This window comes from Podarcis bocagei, assembly GCF_964188305.1.
Source record: "Podarcis bocagei genome assembly, chromosome: 13".
NCBI lineage: Eukaryota > Metazoa > Chordata > Lepidosauria > Squamata > Lacertidae > Podarcis > Podarcis bocagei.
This window is the reverse complement of record NC_138138.1, coordinates 19,310,215-19,324,813: the sequence shown is the minus strand read 5'-3', so window position 1 is coordinate 19,324,813 and position 14,599 is coordinate 19,310,215. Positions and strand designations below refer to the sequence as shown.

Genomic DNA, 14,599 nt, shown 5'->3' with positions numbered 1-14,599 from the left:
TCTTGCTATTAATTTATTTAATCTCTTCCCGGAAAAGCAGAGGTCCTGGTTTTCGAATGCTCTCTCTCTCCCCCTCTGCAACCCGTCCACTACCTTAGTAAGCCTTTACGTTTGTTGTACGATGGCAGACAACTACTGTATTTTGACTTGCTTCTACTTTGCTAAGCACATTCCTGACATTATAGCCCTTTGGCAGGTTGCTAGAAAGGCTATCAAATTAAAACTCCAGTTTTACTCTAGTCGCCCTGGTGCAGTCATGAAGACACGTTGCTATGTAGCAGGCAGGTGTTGCTAGGTTCTCCTTTCGCTCAGCAGGTACAGACAGCTGCATCAGATTTTAATTTGGCATTTATCCCTGTTGGCCCTGAATCATTTCCCCCTCTATAATTCTGGGTGTGTTTTTTTGCGACTACCTAGAAGTGCAGCAGAACACAGTTTCAAAATCTCTATGCTAGATGCTATGATGCTCCCAAGCCCAAGGTTTTCCCCATACTCAGCTGTTTGGAAGTCATCCTCAAAGACTTCGCGCATTTCTTCGTAGTTGCAAACTTCCTCTATGCATTCACGCTGCAAGTTGCCTGGCGTGAACAGCTCAAAATCCCAGTGGTTATAAAGAGGCTTACGGCTCAGGAATCGATGTGCAGTAGAGTCATCCAGGATCACTGAGAATAGAAACCATAAGATATTATCCCGGAGTTTAGAGAAGGCAAGATGTCCTAGGATAGTGATGTGAACTTTTTAGAGACCGCCCAAACTGCAACCCAAAACCCACTTATCACAAAGTGCCAACACAGCAATTTAAACTGAATACTGAGGTTTTAGTTTAGAAAAAAAATACATTAACATCTTTTGTCTTAAAAGAAAAAAACACAATAACAGAGCTTTCAATGATACAAACAACTTTTTTTAAAAAAAGGTAAAAGTTTGCATTTGGCATGCTTTTGAACAAGTAATGTGATTTTTGCTGTTGTACGCATGCTGATAATTTGTCTAACCTTGCTGAACTCCAGGTGGCTTACTCTCGAGTAGGAACGACAAACTGGCGGGAGGCCCTGGCGCATCAAAAGTTGAGGCCTGGACAGAGCAGCAGTTTCCCAACACGAGCCCTCCTCTCCTCCTCCCCCCAGCGTGGCCCGAGGGTGAAAATGGTACCCTAGCAGCGCTGGGACCATGCTAGAAGCGGCCAGGAGCCTCCTGCAGCCCTGGAGCACCCGTTTCACCCTCTAGCTATGGCCCTGCTGGGGCAACGGCGCGCATGCCCACAGAGAGGGCTCTGAGTGCCCCCTCTGGCACGCATGCCATAGGTTCGCCACCACTGTCCTAGGCCCAAGAGTCATTTGTTCTCTCAAAGAAAGGGGAGTTGTTGCTACAGCAGATGTGGGGAACCTTTGACCCTGTGCGTGCCCTCTGCCCTGTGCTGTGCCCTCCAGGCTAGACTGCTCCCCTACAGAATTCTAGGGACTGTAATTTGTCAAGGAAAGACACTTGTTAGGAGCCCATGCCTTCCAAGTTGCCCCGGCAAAAATGGGACATTCGTATGAGATCTCAGTGGCCGTTGGGGGTGCCACAAAATCACACTCTCACCCATAGGCGCCGACTCCATGGGGCCTGAGGGGGCCCGAGCCCCCTCAAAAATTCGTTTGGGGGGCTCCGCCCCCCCAATAATCTCGGGTGTCCCTCCAGCAGAGCGCCGCCGCTGCCCCTCCCCCAGCCCAAAATGCACAGGGTCGGGCTGCATGCCTCCTGCCCTCCCTCCCGAGCAAAAGCTCCACCCAATTTCCTTCGGAGCTGATTAATAGGCGCAGCACGCTCTCCCCTATTCGCTCACGAGGAGGCGGCGCCACTTTATCTGCGTATTCATGAGCTTATTTATTATTCATGAGCTTTCCCGGGGGGCCCCCCCAATATTTTTTATAAGTCCGCGCCCCTGCTCTCACCCCGATTTTACGTAGTAAAAAGTTGGGTGGTATGGGAGACTCACATTCCCCTCTGCAGTTCCCAGAGTGGTTTAACAGCCAATCCCTCTTCCCAGGGAATTCGGGGAGGGGGGACTAGGGTCTCCTAACAACTCTCAGCACCCTTAGCAAACTCCAGCTCCCAGTATTCTTGGGTGTGTCACGCTGAAGTCCTCACTTATTTTCACATACACCAGCCTTTGCCAACATGGTGCCCTCGAGATGTTTTTGACGACAACTCCTGTCAACCCCAGCCAGTTAGCATACAACTTCCACCCTTTAGGGGACGTTGCATATGAAGAGGACTGAGAATGGCAACATTTACCGTATTTTTCTCTCTATAACACTCACATTTTTTCTCCTAAAAAGTAAGGGGAAATGTCTGTGCGTGTTATTGAGCGAATTTGTGGTCCCTGGAGCCGACTGGCCCGAGTACAGGGGCAAAAATCAGATCGCGCGGAGGAGGGAAGGCTAAAGAGAGGAGGTTGCTGCTTTCCTGCATTCTGCCTCAGGGTCTTACTGCCCACCCTCTCCTGTTTTCGGTTGCTGTGTTTGCTCAAACGCAACAAAGAGCAGGGAAATCCCCTGCCCTCCTGGCAAACAGGATCACGTCCTTCCTTCTAATTCCTTCCTAGTCACACTGCGCGCATCGGCTCAGGTTCCGTCGGCTAGGAGCGCAGCCGACAGCCACCACCTCCTCCTCTCCGTGCTCCAGTGCTGCTGCTTCGTCCAGCATTCTATGGACTCGCAGGCAGCCGGAAAACATGCAGGTGGGGGAGAGAGAGAGAGAGAGAGAGAGAGAGAGAGAGAGAGAGGGGGCTGGCTTGGGGGGGTGGGAGGAAACTTTTGCCTTCCTTTCCTCCCTCCCATTAAACCCTTCTCCTGCATTGTTAGCCAGCTGCTTCTCCGCACACCCCTCTCCTGCTCCTTGTCCCTTCTGTGTTTTTTCTTCCCTCCCCACTTAAAACGTGGTTACAAAGCATGGATCCACATGGATCCTCAGGATCTTTGCATTGGGCTACCCCAAACTCACCGTCAAATCACATGTCTGTGGCCACAGCATGAAGCACAAAAATTATACATCCACTCTTTTATTCAGATTTTTTTTTCTTGTTTTCCTCTAAAAACTGTGTGCGTGTTATGGTCAGGTGCGTGTTATCGAGAGAAAAATACGGGATTTTGCAGGTATAGTAGAGGCTTCTGGGAGGTCCAAAAGGCCTGGGAGCCGACAGCTGCACCCATCAGGTCCTTCTCCTTTCTTCAAATGTCACTGCTTGCTTTGATACTTTCCCAACCTTTCCAGGTGAGCTGTTTTAGACACTATGCATGAGGCATTGTTGCTTTTTTTCGTTGCTCACAGTCACATGCCTTCACTTCCTGGTTGAATGACCCTTCATTAGAACTCAAAAGCTTATTGCACACAGTTTGAGGAAATGAGATGCTCCCCACCCCCCATATATTGTATTCATTGGAAAATGTGGAATGTGGTTCCGCAAGGGTCCAATGCACTCGCTGGCTATTTGCTTGCTGTGACGTCTGTGTTTAGGAATGAGAGGGGCAGTGCAGGGAGCTTGGGCTTCACATTGCTACCACAGCCAGTGGGACAAACCTCTCATTGGCTGGACGTAGATTTCTTAAAGACAGTAAGAGAGCTAGTGGTGATGTGCAGTGGTTAAAGTGCTGGAGAAAGGGGTTCAAATCCTCACTTAGCCATGAAGCTCAGTGCAGGACTTTGGCTAAGCCCAAAGCCTAATCATAGAGTTTCTGGGGTGGGGAGACATGGGTGGCTGGGATGAAAAGATCCTTGCATAATATCCTAGCTGCCAGTAGGAAGGTAAAGGTAAAGGGACCCCTGACCATTAGGTCCAGTCGTGGCCGACTCGGGGGTTGCAGCGCTCATCTTGCTTTATTGGCCGAGGGAGCTGGTGTACAGCTTCCGGGTCATGTGGCCAGCATGACTAAGCCGCTTCTGGAGAACCAGAGCAGCGCACGGAAACACCGTTTACCTTCCCGCCGGAGCGGTATCTATTTATCTACTTGCACTTTGATGTGCTTTCGAACTGCTAGGTTGGCAGGAGCAGGGACCAAGCAACGTCGCGGGGATTCGAACCGCCAACTTTCTGATCGGCAAGTCCTAGGCTCTGTGGTTTAACCCACAGCGCCACACGCATCCCTTGGGAGGAAGGTACAAACGTCAATAAAGAAGGCTTAAGAAAGGCCTATTTAGGGGGAACTCGTTCTACTTTACAGCTCTTATGTAGGCATTTTCCTCACTTCAAATAACCTTAAAAAGTCACCTGTGACCTCCAGGCTCTTTGTTCCTTTAGACTCTGCACGCACAACATTTTCTTTTACAATCGGTGAAAAGCAAGTTCTTGGTTTTTTCCACCTAGTCCACACACACAACCCCTGTTGCATCTTTGCCCTTGAAATGTGCTCCTCGACAAAGTGGATTCATCATTCCCAGAATAAAAGCAGATGGATTCTGCGTTATCCCACAGTGCGATTCCTTTTGAAAACAGATGCAGGCAGTCCTGGCAAGGATGTGTGTGTGTGTGTGTGTGTGTGTGTGTGTGTGTGTGTCCCCCAACCCTCAACTTACCTTGATCCTCTAGAGTCTGCTGGTGTTCCGGCTGCTTGTGGAGTGGAACGGCAAAGCTGTGGCTGAGGGCTTGAAACAGCAAAAGAAGACATGGAGGACTCCACATGACGCGCCCTGAAGGAGGACATGAGACAGTGCCAAAGATCTGGGTTCAAGAGAGTCCTCCAATATATATTCTGGGATAACACCACCCATTCGCATGATACAGTAGCTCTCTCTTATCTGCCAGCCTTCACTTATGAGAAAACAACAACACAGGCATTAGACACAACACACTGCTGGTATTATACAACTGGTTCCTCCCCACAGAGAAAACAGTTGCTGGGGACTTGATAAGAGCCCAATATTAACAATATTAACAATATTAACAAAAAAGCTGGAGAGACAGAGTCGCTCCAGCAATTAGGCAGGGCGAAGCAACTGCCTCAGGCAGCTGATTTCAGGGTGTCATGGAAAGGCAGCAAGCTGTTAGTAAATTGATTCATTATTGTTGCTTTTACTGCTGGGGAATGAGGGAGGGGAGGTGGGATTTTTCTGCCAGTAGTACCAAAATATCTGGCCTTGGGTACTGTCTACTTTGACAGAGAGGGGGGGGTTCCTTCTTCGCCTCAGGCAGCTAAATATCTTGGGCCAGGCCTGTGGAGAGGGAATCTGCCAGGTGGTTAAAAAAGCATTACCAACGAGGAGCCTGACCAGGTAATTGGTTTTATTTTTTAATCATTTTCCATTTTAAATTGGATTCCCAACTGGGTCTGGCTTACTCCCGGTTCCTGTTAACAGAAGTCTGATCTGTAGAAATCAGCAGGCGAAGCACTTCATAGCATGGTGCTAAACATTAATACCTGCTAATTGCTGCAGATGAAACTGCAGTTAAAAGAAAGCTTACCAGGAGCAGGTTCAGAAGCCGGGAGTTGTAAATGTGCTGGAATACAGAAATTTATTTATGAATTTCTCATTACTTTTCTATCCTGCCTTTTCTCCAGGTACCTCAAGGCTCTTTCCCCATTTTGTCCTCACAACACCACCCACACATGGCTTCCTCCACAGAATCTTGGGAACCTTAGTTTGTTAATGGTGCTGGGAACTGTAGCCCTGTGAGGGATAAACTACAATTCCCATATTTGGGGGCGGGAAGCCATGTGCTTTAAATGGATAGTGTCTGAGGTAAGTTAGGCTGAGAGATGATGACTGAACTAAGATCACCCAGTGAGCATCATGGCTGAGTGGGGATTTGAACTCGTATCTCCGAGGTCCTAGTCCAAGACGTGAACCACTGCACCATACTGGTTTTCCTTCTGAGGGCATTTACAACCTGTACTATAGTGTGAACCTAAGCATGTTCACTCAGAAGTAAGCCCCCTTATGTCAATGCCTGCTTGCTTCTGTTTACTCAGAAGTAACTCCTCCAAAGTCTGAGTTGAACAGAATTTGCTCCCAAGTCTGTGTGCATAGGATTTGCAGCCTTAGATGGACGGAGGAGTCAACAACTTCAAATAAGCTTTCTTGTTATATTGGGCTCTTATCAAGTTCCCAGCAGTTGCCCCCAATATAACAAGAAAGCTGGAGAGACAGAGTCGCTCCAGCAATTAGGCAGGGCGAAGCAACTGCCTCAGGCAGCTGATTTGGGGTGTCATGGAAAGGCAGCAAGCTGTTAGTAAATTGATTCATTATTGTTGCTTTTACTGCTGGGGAGTGAGGGAGGGGAGGTGGGGTTTTTCTATCTCTGGTACCAAAATATCTGGCCTTGGGTACTGTCTACTTTGAGAAAGAGTGGTCAGTGGAACTGACCAGCAAGACAGCACAGGAGGCGTGGTAATTATGCTCCTTAGGAGGAATCCGAAACCGGAGTGTGTAACAAAACAATAACCCTATTGCCACTCTCCTGCGTGCCCATTCTTAAAGAGAAGTCCTTAAGGGAACAGGGCAGAGCTGTTACTCAGTCGTTCTCAGAAATCCACCATTTGAAATGGCACAAGCTTGGCTTTCTGCCCCTACATTTATCAAGCAAGTTAATCATTCGCAGTCTGAACTTGTGCATATTTCCTCCAAAGGTCATCCCACTGCGCCCTGCAAGGCTTGCTCCTCCGGGCTGGCAGAAAGGCACTCTCTGTCGTGCCAGGCTCTGCACGATCCAAGAGGCGTGTCCTCCCAGGATCCTTTGCAAAGTCACAGATAAGTGTTGTAAAGTAATTATCAGACTGCACACAGCTTTGTTTTTTAAGTCTTTAAAAATAATTACTGCCCTAATGATGGCTTGGGAAGCCTTTAGGAAGGGACTGACCCCGGACTTGCCTCCAAAAAAGAGTGCTTAGGATTTCAGAAGTTATTGGCAAACAAGAGTGCTTAGGGTTTTTAGAAATTATTTACAGCATAATCAAAAGTGAAAGAAAACCAGCCGCTTCCCCTTGCTGCCCAAGGATATAGTCCCAACGGTTTGCGTCAGACAGACTCGAGCATCAGCAAATAACGTTCCTGTTAACAAATTTCCGCACTGTAGTTTTAGGGGATGTTTGCTAAGGGGCCACGTGTAGAATAATACTTAACATTCATATAGTCTTTTCAGAGCGCTTCACATAACATCTAATCCTGACAACAACCCTGTAAGGTAGGCGAGTATTATTATCATTCCTATATTGCTCAGGTTGCCAACTTTTACCATTTTTAAAAAAATCTGTGGGGCTGTGAGGATGAGTCCTCTAGGTTAGAGAGTTTATACTCCAATAAGCAGCGACGTAGATTAATAACGGAATTAATAATAATAGGGACGCGGGTGGCGCTGTGGGTTAAACCACAGAGCTTAGGACTTGCCGAGCAGAAGGTCGGCGGTTCAAATCCCCGCGACAGAGTGAGCTCCTGTTGCTCAGTCCCTGCTCCTGCCAACCTAGCAATTCAAAAGCACGTCAAAGTGCAAGGAGATAAACAGGTACCGCTCCAGCGGGAAGGTAAATGGCGTTTCCGTGCGCTGCTCTGGTTCGCCAGAAGCGGCTTAGTCATGCTGGCCACATGACCCGGAAGCTGTATGCCGGCTCCCTCGGCTGATAAAGCAAGATGAGCGCCGCAACCCCAGAGTCGGTCACGACTGGACCTAATGGTCAGGGGTCCCTTTACCTTAGATTAATAACTACTACGGTCACATCCACACTACACATTTAAAGCACATTTATACCACTTTCACAGTCATGGCATCTCCCCAAAAAGATGCTGGGCTTAATCATCACAGTGCTACAATTCCCAGCACCCTAAACAAACTACAGTTCCCAGGATTCATGAATGTTAAAATGGTATAAGAGTGCTTTAAAGGTATGGTACAGATGAGTGACCATAGAGAATACAATCCCAAGTAGGGATGGCTGACCTGTGACCTCCTGCCCTCCTTGACTATTGGACCCTAGGTAGCGTTGATGGGAGTTGCAAAAAGTACCTGCAAAGCCACAGGTAAGCAGCCCTGATAGACACTGTCCCAGGGAGACTATAACTTCCTTTCAGACAAACCAGGTTAGGCTGCAGTCCCATGCACATATTTCTGGAAGTACTGTATGCTCCTTTGAAAACAATGGGGCTCACATCTGATTAGACATGCAGTATTGTGCTGTTAGAGCACAGTTTCCCAAACTCGGGTCTCCAACTCTTTTTGGACTACAACTTCCATCACCCCTAGCTAGTAGGACCAGTGGTCAGGGACGATAGGAACTGTAGTCCAGAAGCAGCTGGGGACCAAAGTTTGGGAAACCCTGTGTCAGAGCAACACAAGACTAAAAAGATTCAGCATCCTGTTTATTGAAGCATTCTGATGATTCTTTCAAGTCTGGAGTAATTTGTATGGAGTCTTCATACAATCATTATTATAGGCTGATGCTGAATTTACCTTTGTCTAGCTCTAAGCTTCTCCCCGGCTTCTGATCAAAAGAGCTACAGAAATGTGAAAACTCTCTAAAAGTTATTTTTCCTGTTTCAGATCCAGGTCCAGGAAGACGTAGCAATTCATTGGACCGCAGAGGCACAGAACAAAAACCAAAACAAATCACACCCCATTTGGAAAGCAAAGCACCCTTTTTTCCTTTCTTTTTTTAAGCCAGCTTGGTTTCCAAGCTGCCTGCGTGCTGCCAACTCACCTGTGCGGATATCGCAGGTGGAAAACAGGTACGCCGGTGACCTGGATGGAAGCACCTGGCTGTTCCCAAAGAGCCCCTCGTTCTGCTCTCCTGCAGTAGAAAGTCAGATGGGAATAGCTGCAAGACGACCCCAGTGTCAACGGTTAGAAGGGAAGGGAATAAATGACATATAGCCTCAGTCCATGGCAGTCCAGTGCAAAGGAGAAACTCTCCGGAACAAAGCTGAGGTCTCCTGGAGAGAATCAGGAGCTGCCGGAGAGCTCCAGGTGAATGTGGGTGGGTCCAAAGGTCACATGGTCAGAGGAGAGACAGGTAAAGCGGGGGGGGGGGGAGAGCAGGTCGTAGGAGGAGTCTAAAGATTCCATTGCCAGAATTCCTCTGTGAGTGTTGCTTTGTAAATTTGTCTAGCCACTTCTACAGAGAGAGCCTAAGCATACACAGCCCTCACGGTATAATAGAAATCGTCGCTTTACTCGGAAGTGAAGGCATCTTTGTTTAATACAGCACAAGTTCTGAGGCTTTAGAAACAGGTTCCAGGGCTGAGGTGTGAAGTGAGCTGGCTGCCCTCCCATTTTTCTCTTTGTTCGAGGCCGGTTTCCTGAAGCAAAGGCACAGCTAAGCCACACAAGCAGTTGTACACACACAGTCCGTTTTCTACGAGGATCCATCAGAAGCGTGGTTGGTCTTAAGGCTGATAATATATCACATCCAAAGCCTGTGTGGGGATCTTTTAAGAGAGCTGAAATGAAGGAAGAAGTGCAATGTTCAGAGGCTAGAAATCGTACAGTATTCTGCGTATGCTGTTTTGTGCCTCCCCTTCCCTTGCTTGAGATTCTTGGCCTTCTCCATATATCCTTTTTATTGTGTACAGTCGTACCTTGGTTGACAAACACCTTGTGAGCCAAAAGTTTTGGCTCCCAAACGCCGCAAACCCGGAAGTGAGCGTTCCGGTTTGCGAACGTTCTTTGGAACCCGAATGTCCGGCGCGGCTTCCGATTGGCTGCAGGAGCTTCCGAACGTTTTGGAAGTCGAATGAACTTCTGGAACGGATTCCGTTTGACTTCCAAGGTACGAGACCTATTGGGGTGTTCCTGCTATGAGCCCCTCTATCCCACACTCAGAACAATATATCCTAAAGATACCACTGTTTTCACTGACCTTCATTCCAAGGAAACAGGAACCCTGGGTAAGCAGAGGAGTCTCTCACTGCTCGGAGACCGGGGTTGCATACAACAGTCATATTACTGACAAGCTGAGGTAAAAGGTAAAGGGACCCCTGACCATTAGGTCCAGTCGTGGCCGACTCTGGGGTTGTAGCGCTCATCTCGCTTTATTGGCTGAGGGAGCCAGCATAGTTTCTGGATCATGTGGCCAGCATGACTAAGCCGCTTCTGGCGAACCAGAGCAGTGCATGGAAACGCCGTTTACCTTCCTGCCGGAGTGGTACCTATTTATCTACTTGCACTTTGACGTGCTTTCGAACTGCTAGGTTGGCAGGAGCAGGGACAGAGCAACGGGAGCTCACCCCATTGTGGAGATTTGAACCGCCGACCTTCTGATTGGCAAGTTCTAAGCTCTGCGGTTTAACCCACAGTGCCACCTGCGTCCCTGACAAGCTGAGGACATACACCTAAAACAATTGGGGGGGGGATGTGTAAATTATGGTGATGCCGAGTTGGATACAGAAGCTAAAAGTACTGCATTACGAGTAGGACAAGCATGTGGTCAAAATACTTGAAAAAGCCCCTTCCCTGTTGTGATGACATGCTTTTTTTTCTTACCCTTTTGCTCACGGTTTCACTCTTTTTCAGCAAGACAGCTGTTACGGTCATAACCTGACCTATAATACATATTATGAGTTCCACTTCCTCATGTTTGTGTCGCTGAAACCAAATATTGCTCTTCAGTTTCCTGTACGGTCTATTTACCAAGCAAGGCTTGGTACCAAGGGTTTTCACATCGCTGAGCTTTATGTTTGCTGTGGTTTATTCCCCCCACCCTGCCCCACATCTGACTTTGGTGTCATAGAGGCAGGTACCATGACGCAGGGAAAAGAACCCAGACTTAGCTCTCCCACTTTCCATTTTACCTTTCAGCCCCCAATAAGCATATCTGAACCTCTTCTGGGTTCGCTTTGCTCATCTTCCTTTGGTGCACTAAGACCTTGAAGAACCCTAAACAAGCTATATTTCCCAGGGTTTTTTTGGGGTAGCCGTGATTGTTTCAAATGGTAAGATCATACTTTAAATGTTTGGTGCAGTAGCAATGGAGAAGCATAACAGAACGACTCCAAAAACAGAATGATATGTGGATGGTCCAGTATAAATCCACCACTTTGCACTATTCTTGCACGTAGGTAAAGGGTAAAGGGGCCTCTGACCATTAGGTCCAGTCGCGGATGACTCTGGGGTTGTGGTGCTCTTCTGGCTTTATTGGCTGAGGGAGCCAGTGTACAGTTTCCGCGTCATGTGGCCAGCATGACTAAGCCGCTTCTGGCGAACCAGAGCAGCGCACGCCGTTTACCTTCCCGCCAGAGCAGTACCTATTTATCTACTTGCACTTTGATGCGCTTTCGAACTGCTAGGTTGGCAGGAGCAGGGACCAAGCAACAGGAGCTCACCCTGTGGCGGGGATTCGAACCACCGACCTGCTGATTGGCAAGTCCTAGACTCTGTGGTTTAACCCACAGTGCCACCCGCGTCCCTCATTCATGCACCTACTAGGGCATAAAAATGCATATATTAGTGAAAATTACACACACAAATACATTACAGTAGGGGAAATGACTTTGCAAAAATGTGCTTCTTAGGGAAAACTGCATACAAAAACGTGTATTTTAGGATCAGCATTAAAATGCTGACGAATTTTCACGAGAACTTTAAACAAACATCAATAAATCACAAACTAATGTGGAAATGTGAAGAACTGAATTTAAGATTGGGAAAGTGAAGTACATACCAAAATGGACAGATTTACTCACCCTTAACCAAAGCATCTCAGATTGCTGACTAAGCAAATCAGCTCTCACCGTGCTGTGAATCTCCATGTTCCCGCCAAACTTTCGTGTCAGCCAGTTATGGGGAGGCACAGATCAAACGATCAAAACAATCTACATTGTCAGCTGTTCTAATTGTCTGGGTGGAGAGATCACTCACAATCCGGTAGCTGTATTCTGTCAGCAAGCTGGTGTTGATTACACCTGTACACCGATCTTAATTCTGCATATTTCACTGTGGAGAGAAATCTTATTTTTTGGCAGGGATCCAGCTTGTGGCTTTTCTGTATTACTGATGTGTATAGTGTTTCTGTGACAGTTGTTTGTCTAGAAACGCCAGCACTTTCCAGTTTTGATTGCTCAATCAATCAGCCGGGTTCTTTTAGCCCGGGGGGGGGGGGATAGGGACAGTGAGCCATAGGAATGGATTGTCCTTCCTTATAGGCTTTCAGTGTTCAAGAATCTCTTGAGGTCTGTAGTGCCAGGAACATGAGCTGAGACATAAGTGGAATGTATTTTGTCTGTGTTTTTGAATAGCACCTCCCTGCCAAGGTTTGATTTTTGAAATTAGATAACACTTAGGGCTGTTTCAGACAATTGTGTGCATCACTCGACCTCGGTTATCTCTGACTACTAACTACCACCTGATGAGGACTTGCAGCAGAATGTGTCAGCTGATTCCACTGAATTGTGTTTTAAGGCAACATATAATGATATGACAGTTCTGTAATGGGTCATTCACACAAATAAGGAATGATATTTGATACTCTGGGTTATGGGCGAAGCCAGGGGAAGGCCTTTTGTTGGGGGCTGGGAAGAACTTTAGCTATGTATTTTTATTGATTTTCATTGATTTAAGGAGGCGCAGGGAGCGGCATCTGCCCCTCCCTGCCCCCCCCCGTCCAGATTCCAAGTTCTTTTCATGCTTTTCTTCCACAGTTACACCCCTTTCACACTCACAGGCATGCCTAATCCATGTTTAAAGTGAAGCAAAATTGATTTAAAAACACACAACAAAACCATGCATGCACACACCTCTCTGTTTAGCTGCACAATGGAAGCTCAGCACAGAGGCATAAATTAGACTAAGGGTAACTTTGTTTCTGCCATTCTTCTTTCTTTCATCAACACCATTCTGCCCCTGTCCCCGCCCCCCTTTATATTGTTAAAGGTATCCCACATCTCTAAGCAGGACTAAGTTTCAGGAGTACAGTGGTACCTCGGGTTAAGAACTTAATTCGTTCTGGAGGTCCGTTCTTAACCTGAAACTGTTCTTAACCTGAAGCACCACTTTAGCTAAAGGGGCCTCCTGCTGCCGCCGCGCCGTTGGAGCACGATTTCTGTTCTCATCCTGAAGCAAAGTTCTTAACCTGAAGCACTATTTCTGGGTTAGCGGAGTCTGTAACCTGAAGCGTCTTTAACCTGAAGCGTATGCAACCCGAGGTACCACTGTACAGCACTTAATCAGGTTTGGTTTCCTTTGGAAAGATACAACTGAAGGTTTATTATCAACCTTCCATTGATCAGGTTGCACTTCTTATATCGTAAATATACACAAATGCCTTAAGCAAGTAATATTTCCCCCCTATGTTATGCATGTTTATTTAGAAGTACTATAACGGGAGGCAGTGGAAGACAGGAGTGCCTGGCGTGCTCTGGTCCATGGGGTCACGAAGAGTCGGACACGACTAAACGACTCAGGGGCGTCTTACCCATAGAGGCTAGTGGCGCGAGGTGCCAGGGTGCCAAGTTCTGGAGGGTGCCAGGGAAGAGGCAGAGGCTGGATGCAGTGCCTCCCGGCATCAGCTCGCCGCCCTTGCCCGCCACCGCCATGCTGCGCCAAAACAGCGCCGCGCTCGGAGCCTCCATCTGCCGTGGCCAGCTGAGCCAGGAGGCGCTGCGTCCAGCCTCCACCTCTTCCCCTCCGGAGGAGCCGCCCTCCAGCTGCTATCTGCCTCCTTCAGCTCCGCCATCCTCCCTAAAAAACTCTGAGAAATGGGGGGGGGGGATTAAAGAAGGAGGAAAATGGAAACTGAAACCATACGAAGAATTGAAAGAGCATGTTAATGATTGGTTACATTATTATCAGGTGAATGAAGTGTTTAAACAAGATATCAAAGAAAATGGTTTCTGTGAAAAAGAATCGAGGTTTCAACAAGAAATATTGAATAATGATTTTTAAATTCTGTCAAAAATGTATAAATTACTGCCTGAATGGCACTTGAAAGATGAGGAGGTAAAATCAGTTATGATTCATTGGGAAAAAGATTTAGGATATAATATTCAGTTAAGTGATTGGGTCAAATTATGGGAAGAAGGTTTAGGATTTACTGCATGTAATGCATTAAAAGAAAACGTGATGAAGATGATGTATAGATGGTACATCACGCCAGTTAAGTTAACAAAAATGTATAAAGTATTTTATCATATGTGGTGGGAATGTAAAAAGGTGAAATGCTTCTGGGAGATGATATATAATGAGTTGAAAAAAATGTTGAAAGATACTTTTATTAAAAAACCGGAAGCATTCCTTTTAGGTATTGTTGGAAACGATATAAACAGGAAAGATTGTAAGTTGTTTTTATATGCAGTAACAGCAGCAAGAATATTATTGGCCCAAAAATGGAAGCAAGAAGAACTACCAACATTAGAAGAATGGAGGTTGAACTTGATGGACTACGCAGAATTAGACAAACTAACAGGAAGAATCCGAGACCGGCGGGACCAGAGGTTTACCAAAGACTGGACTAAATTTACTGAGTATTTGAAAAGTATTTGTGATGATCAGATTACGTTTGTAGGACTACAAAAAGTTCTGTGAGGAGTAATTTAAGAAATATTGTAAAAATGGAAAGGGAGAAATGATTTGTTAGAAAAGGTAAAGGCAATATTAAGTTAAGAATTGCAGGAGAAATAATCAAGACGGAAGGCTGTC

General features: G+C 46.9%; 1 protein-coding gene and 1 long non-coding RNA gene across 3 annotated transcripts in view; one reads left to right on the top strand and one right to left on the bottom strand.

The window, feature by feature from the left end:
- Window positions 1–8,978, bottom strand: part of PRRG2 (proline rich and Gla domain 2) — a 23,905-nt gene extending 14,927 nt beyond the window's left edge. The window contains exons 1-3 of one of the 2 annotated variants that reach the window (XM_081166931.1): window positions 8,670–8,978; window positions 4,558–4,671; window positions 499–662 (exon numbers count right to left, since the gene is read on the bottom strand). In XM_081166931.1, coding sequence (XP_081023057.1) covers window positions 499–662; window positions 4,558–4,663 — 270 coding nt within the window. In that variant the 5' untranslated portion in view covers window positions 4,664–4,671; window positions 8,670–8,978. Of the gene's footprint in view, window positions 1–498; window positions 663–4,557; window positions 4,865–8,669 lie in introns of those variants that run through there. The other variant, XM_081166932.1, reaches the window with a different exon arrangement.
- Window positions 4,923–14,599, top strand: LOC308571464. The gene is made up of 3 exons (XR_014001462.1): window positions 4,923–5,721; window positions 6,609–7,162; window positions 14,256–14,599. It is a non-coding gene; the product is annotated as an uncharacterized lncRNA (long non-coding RNA).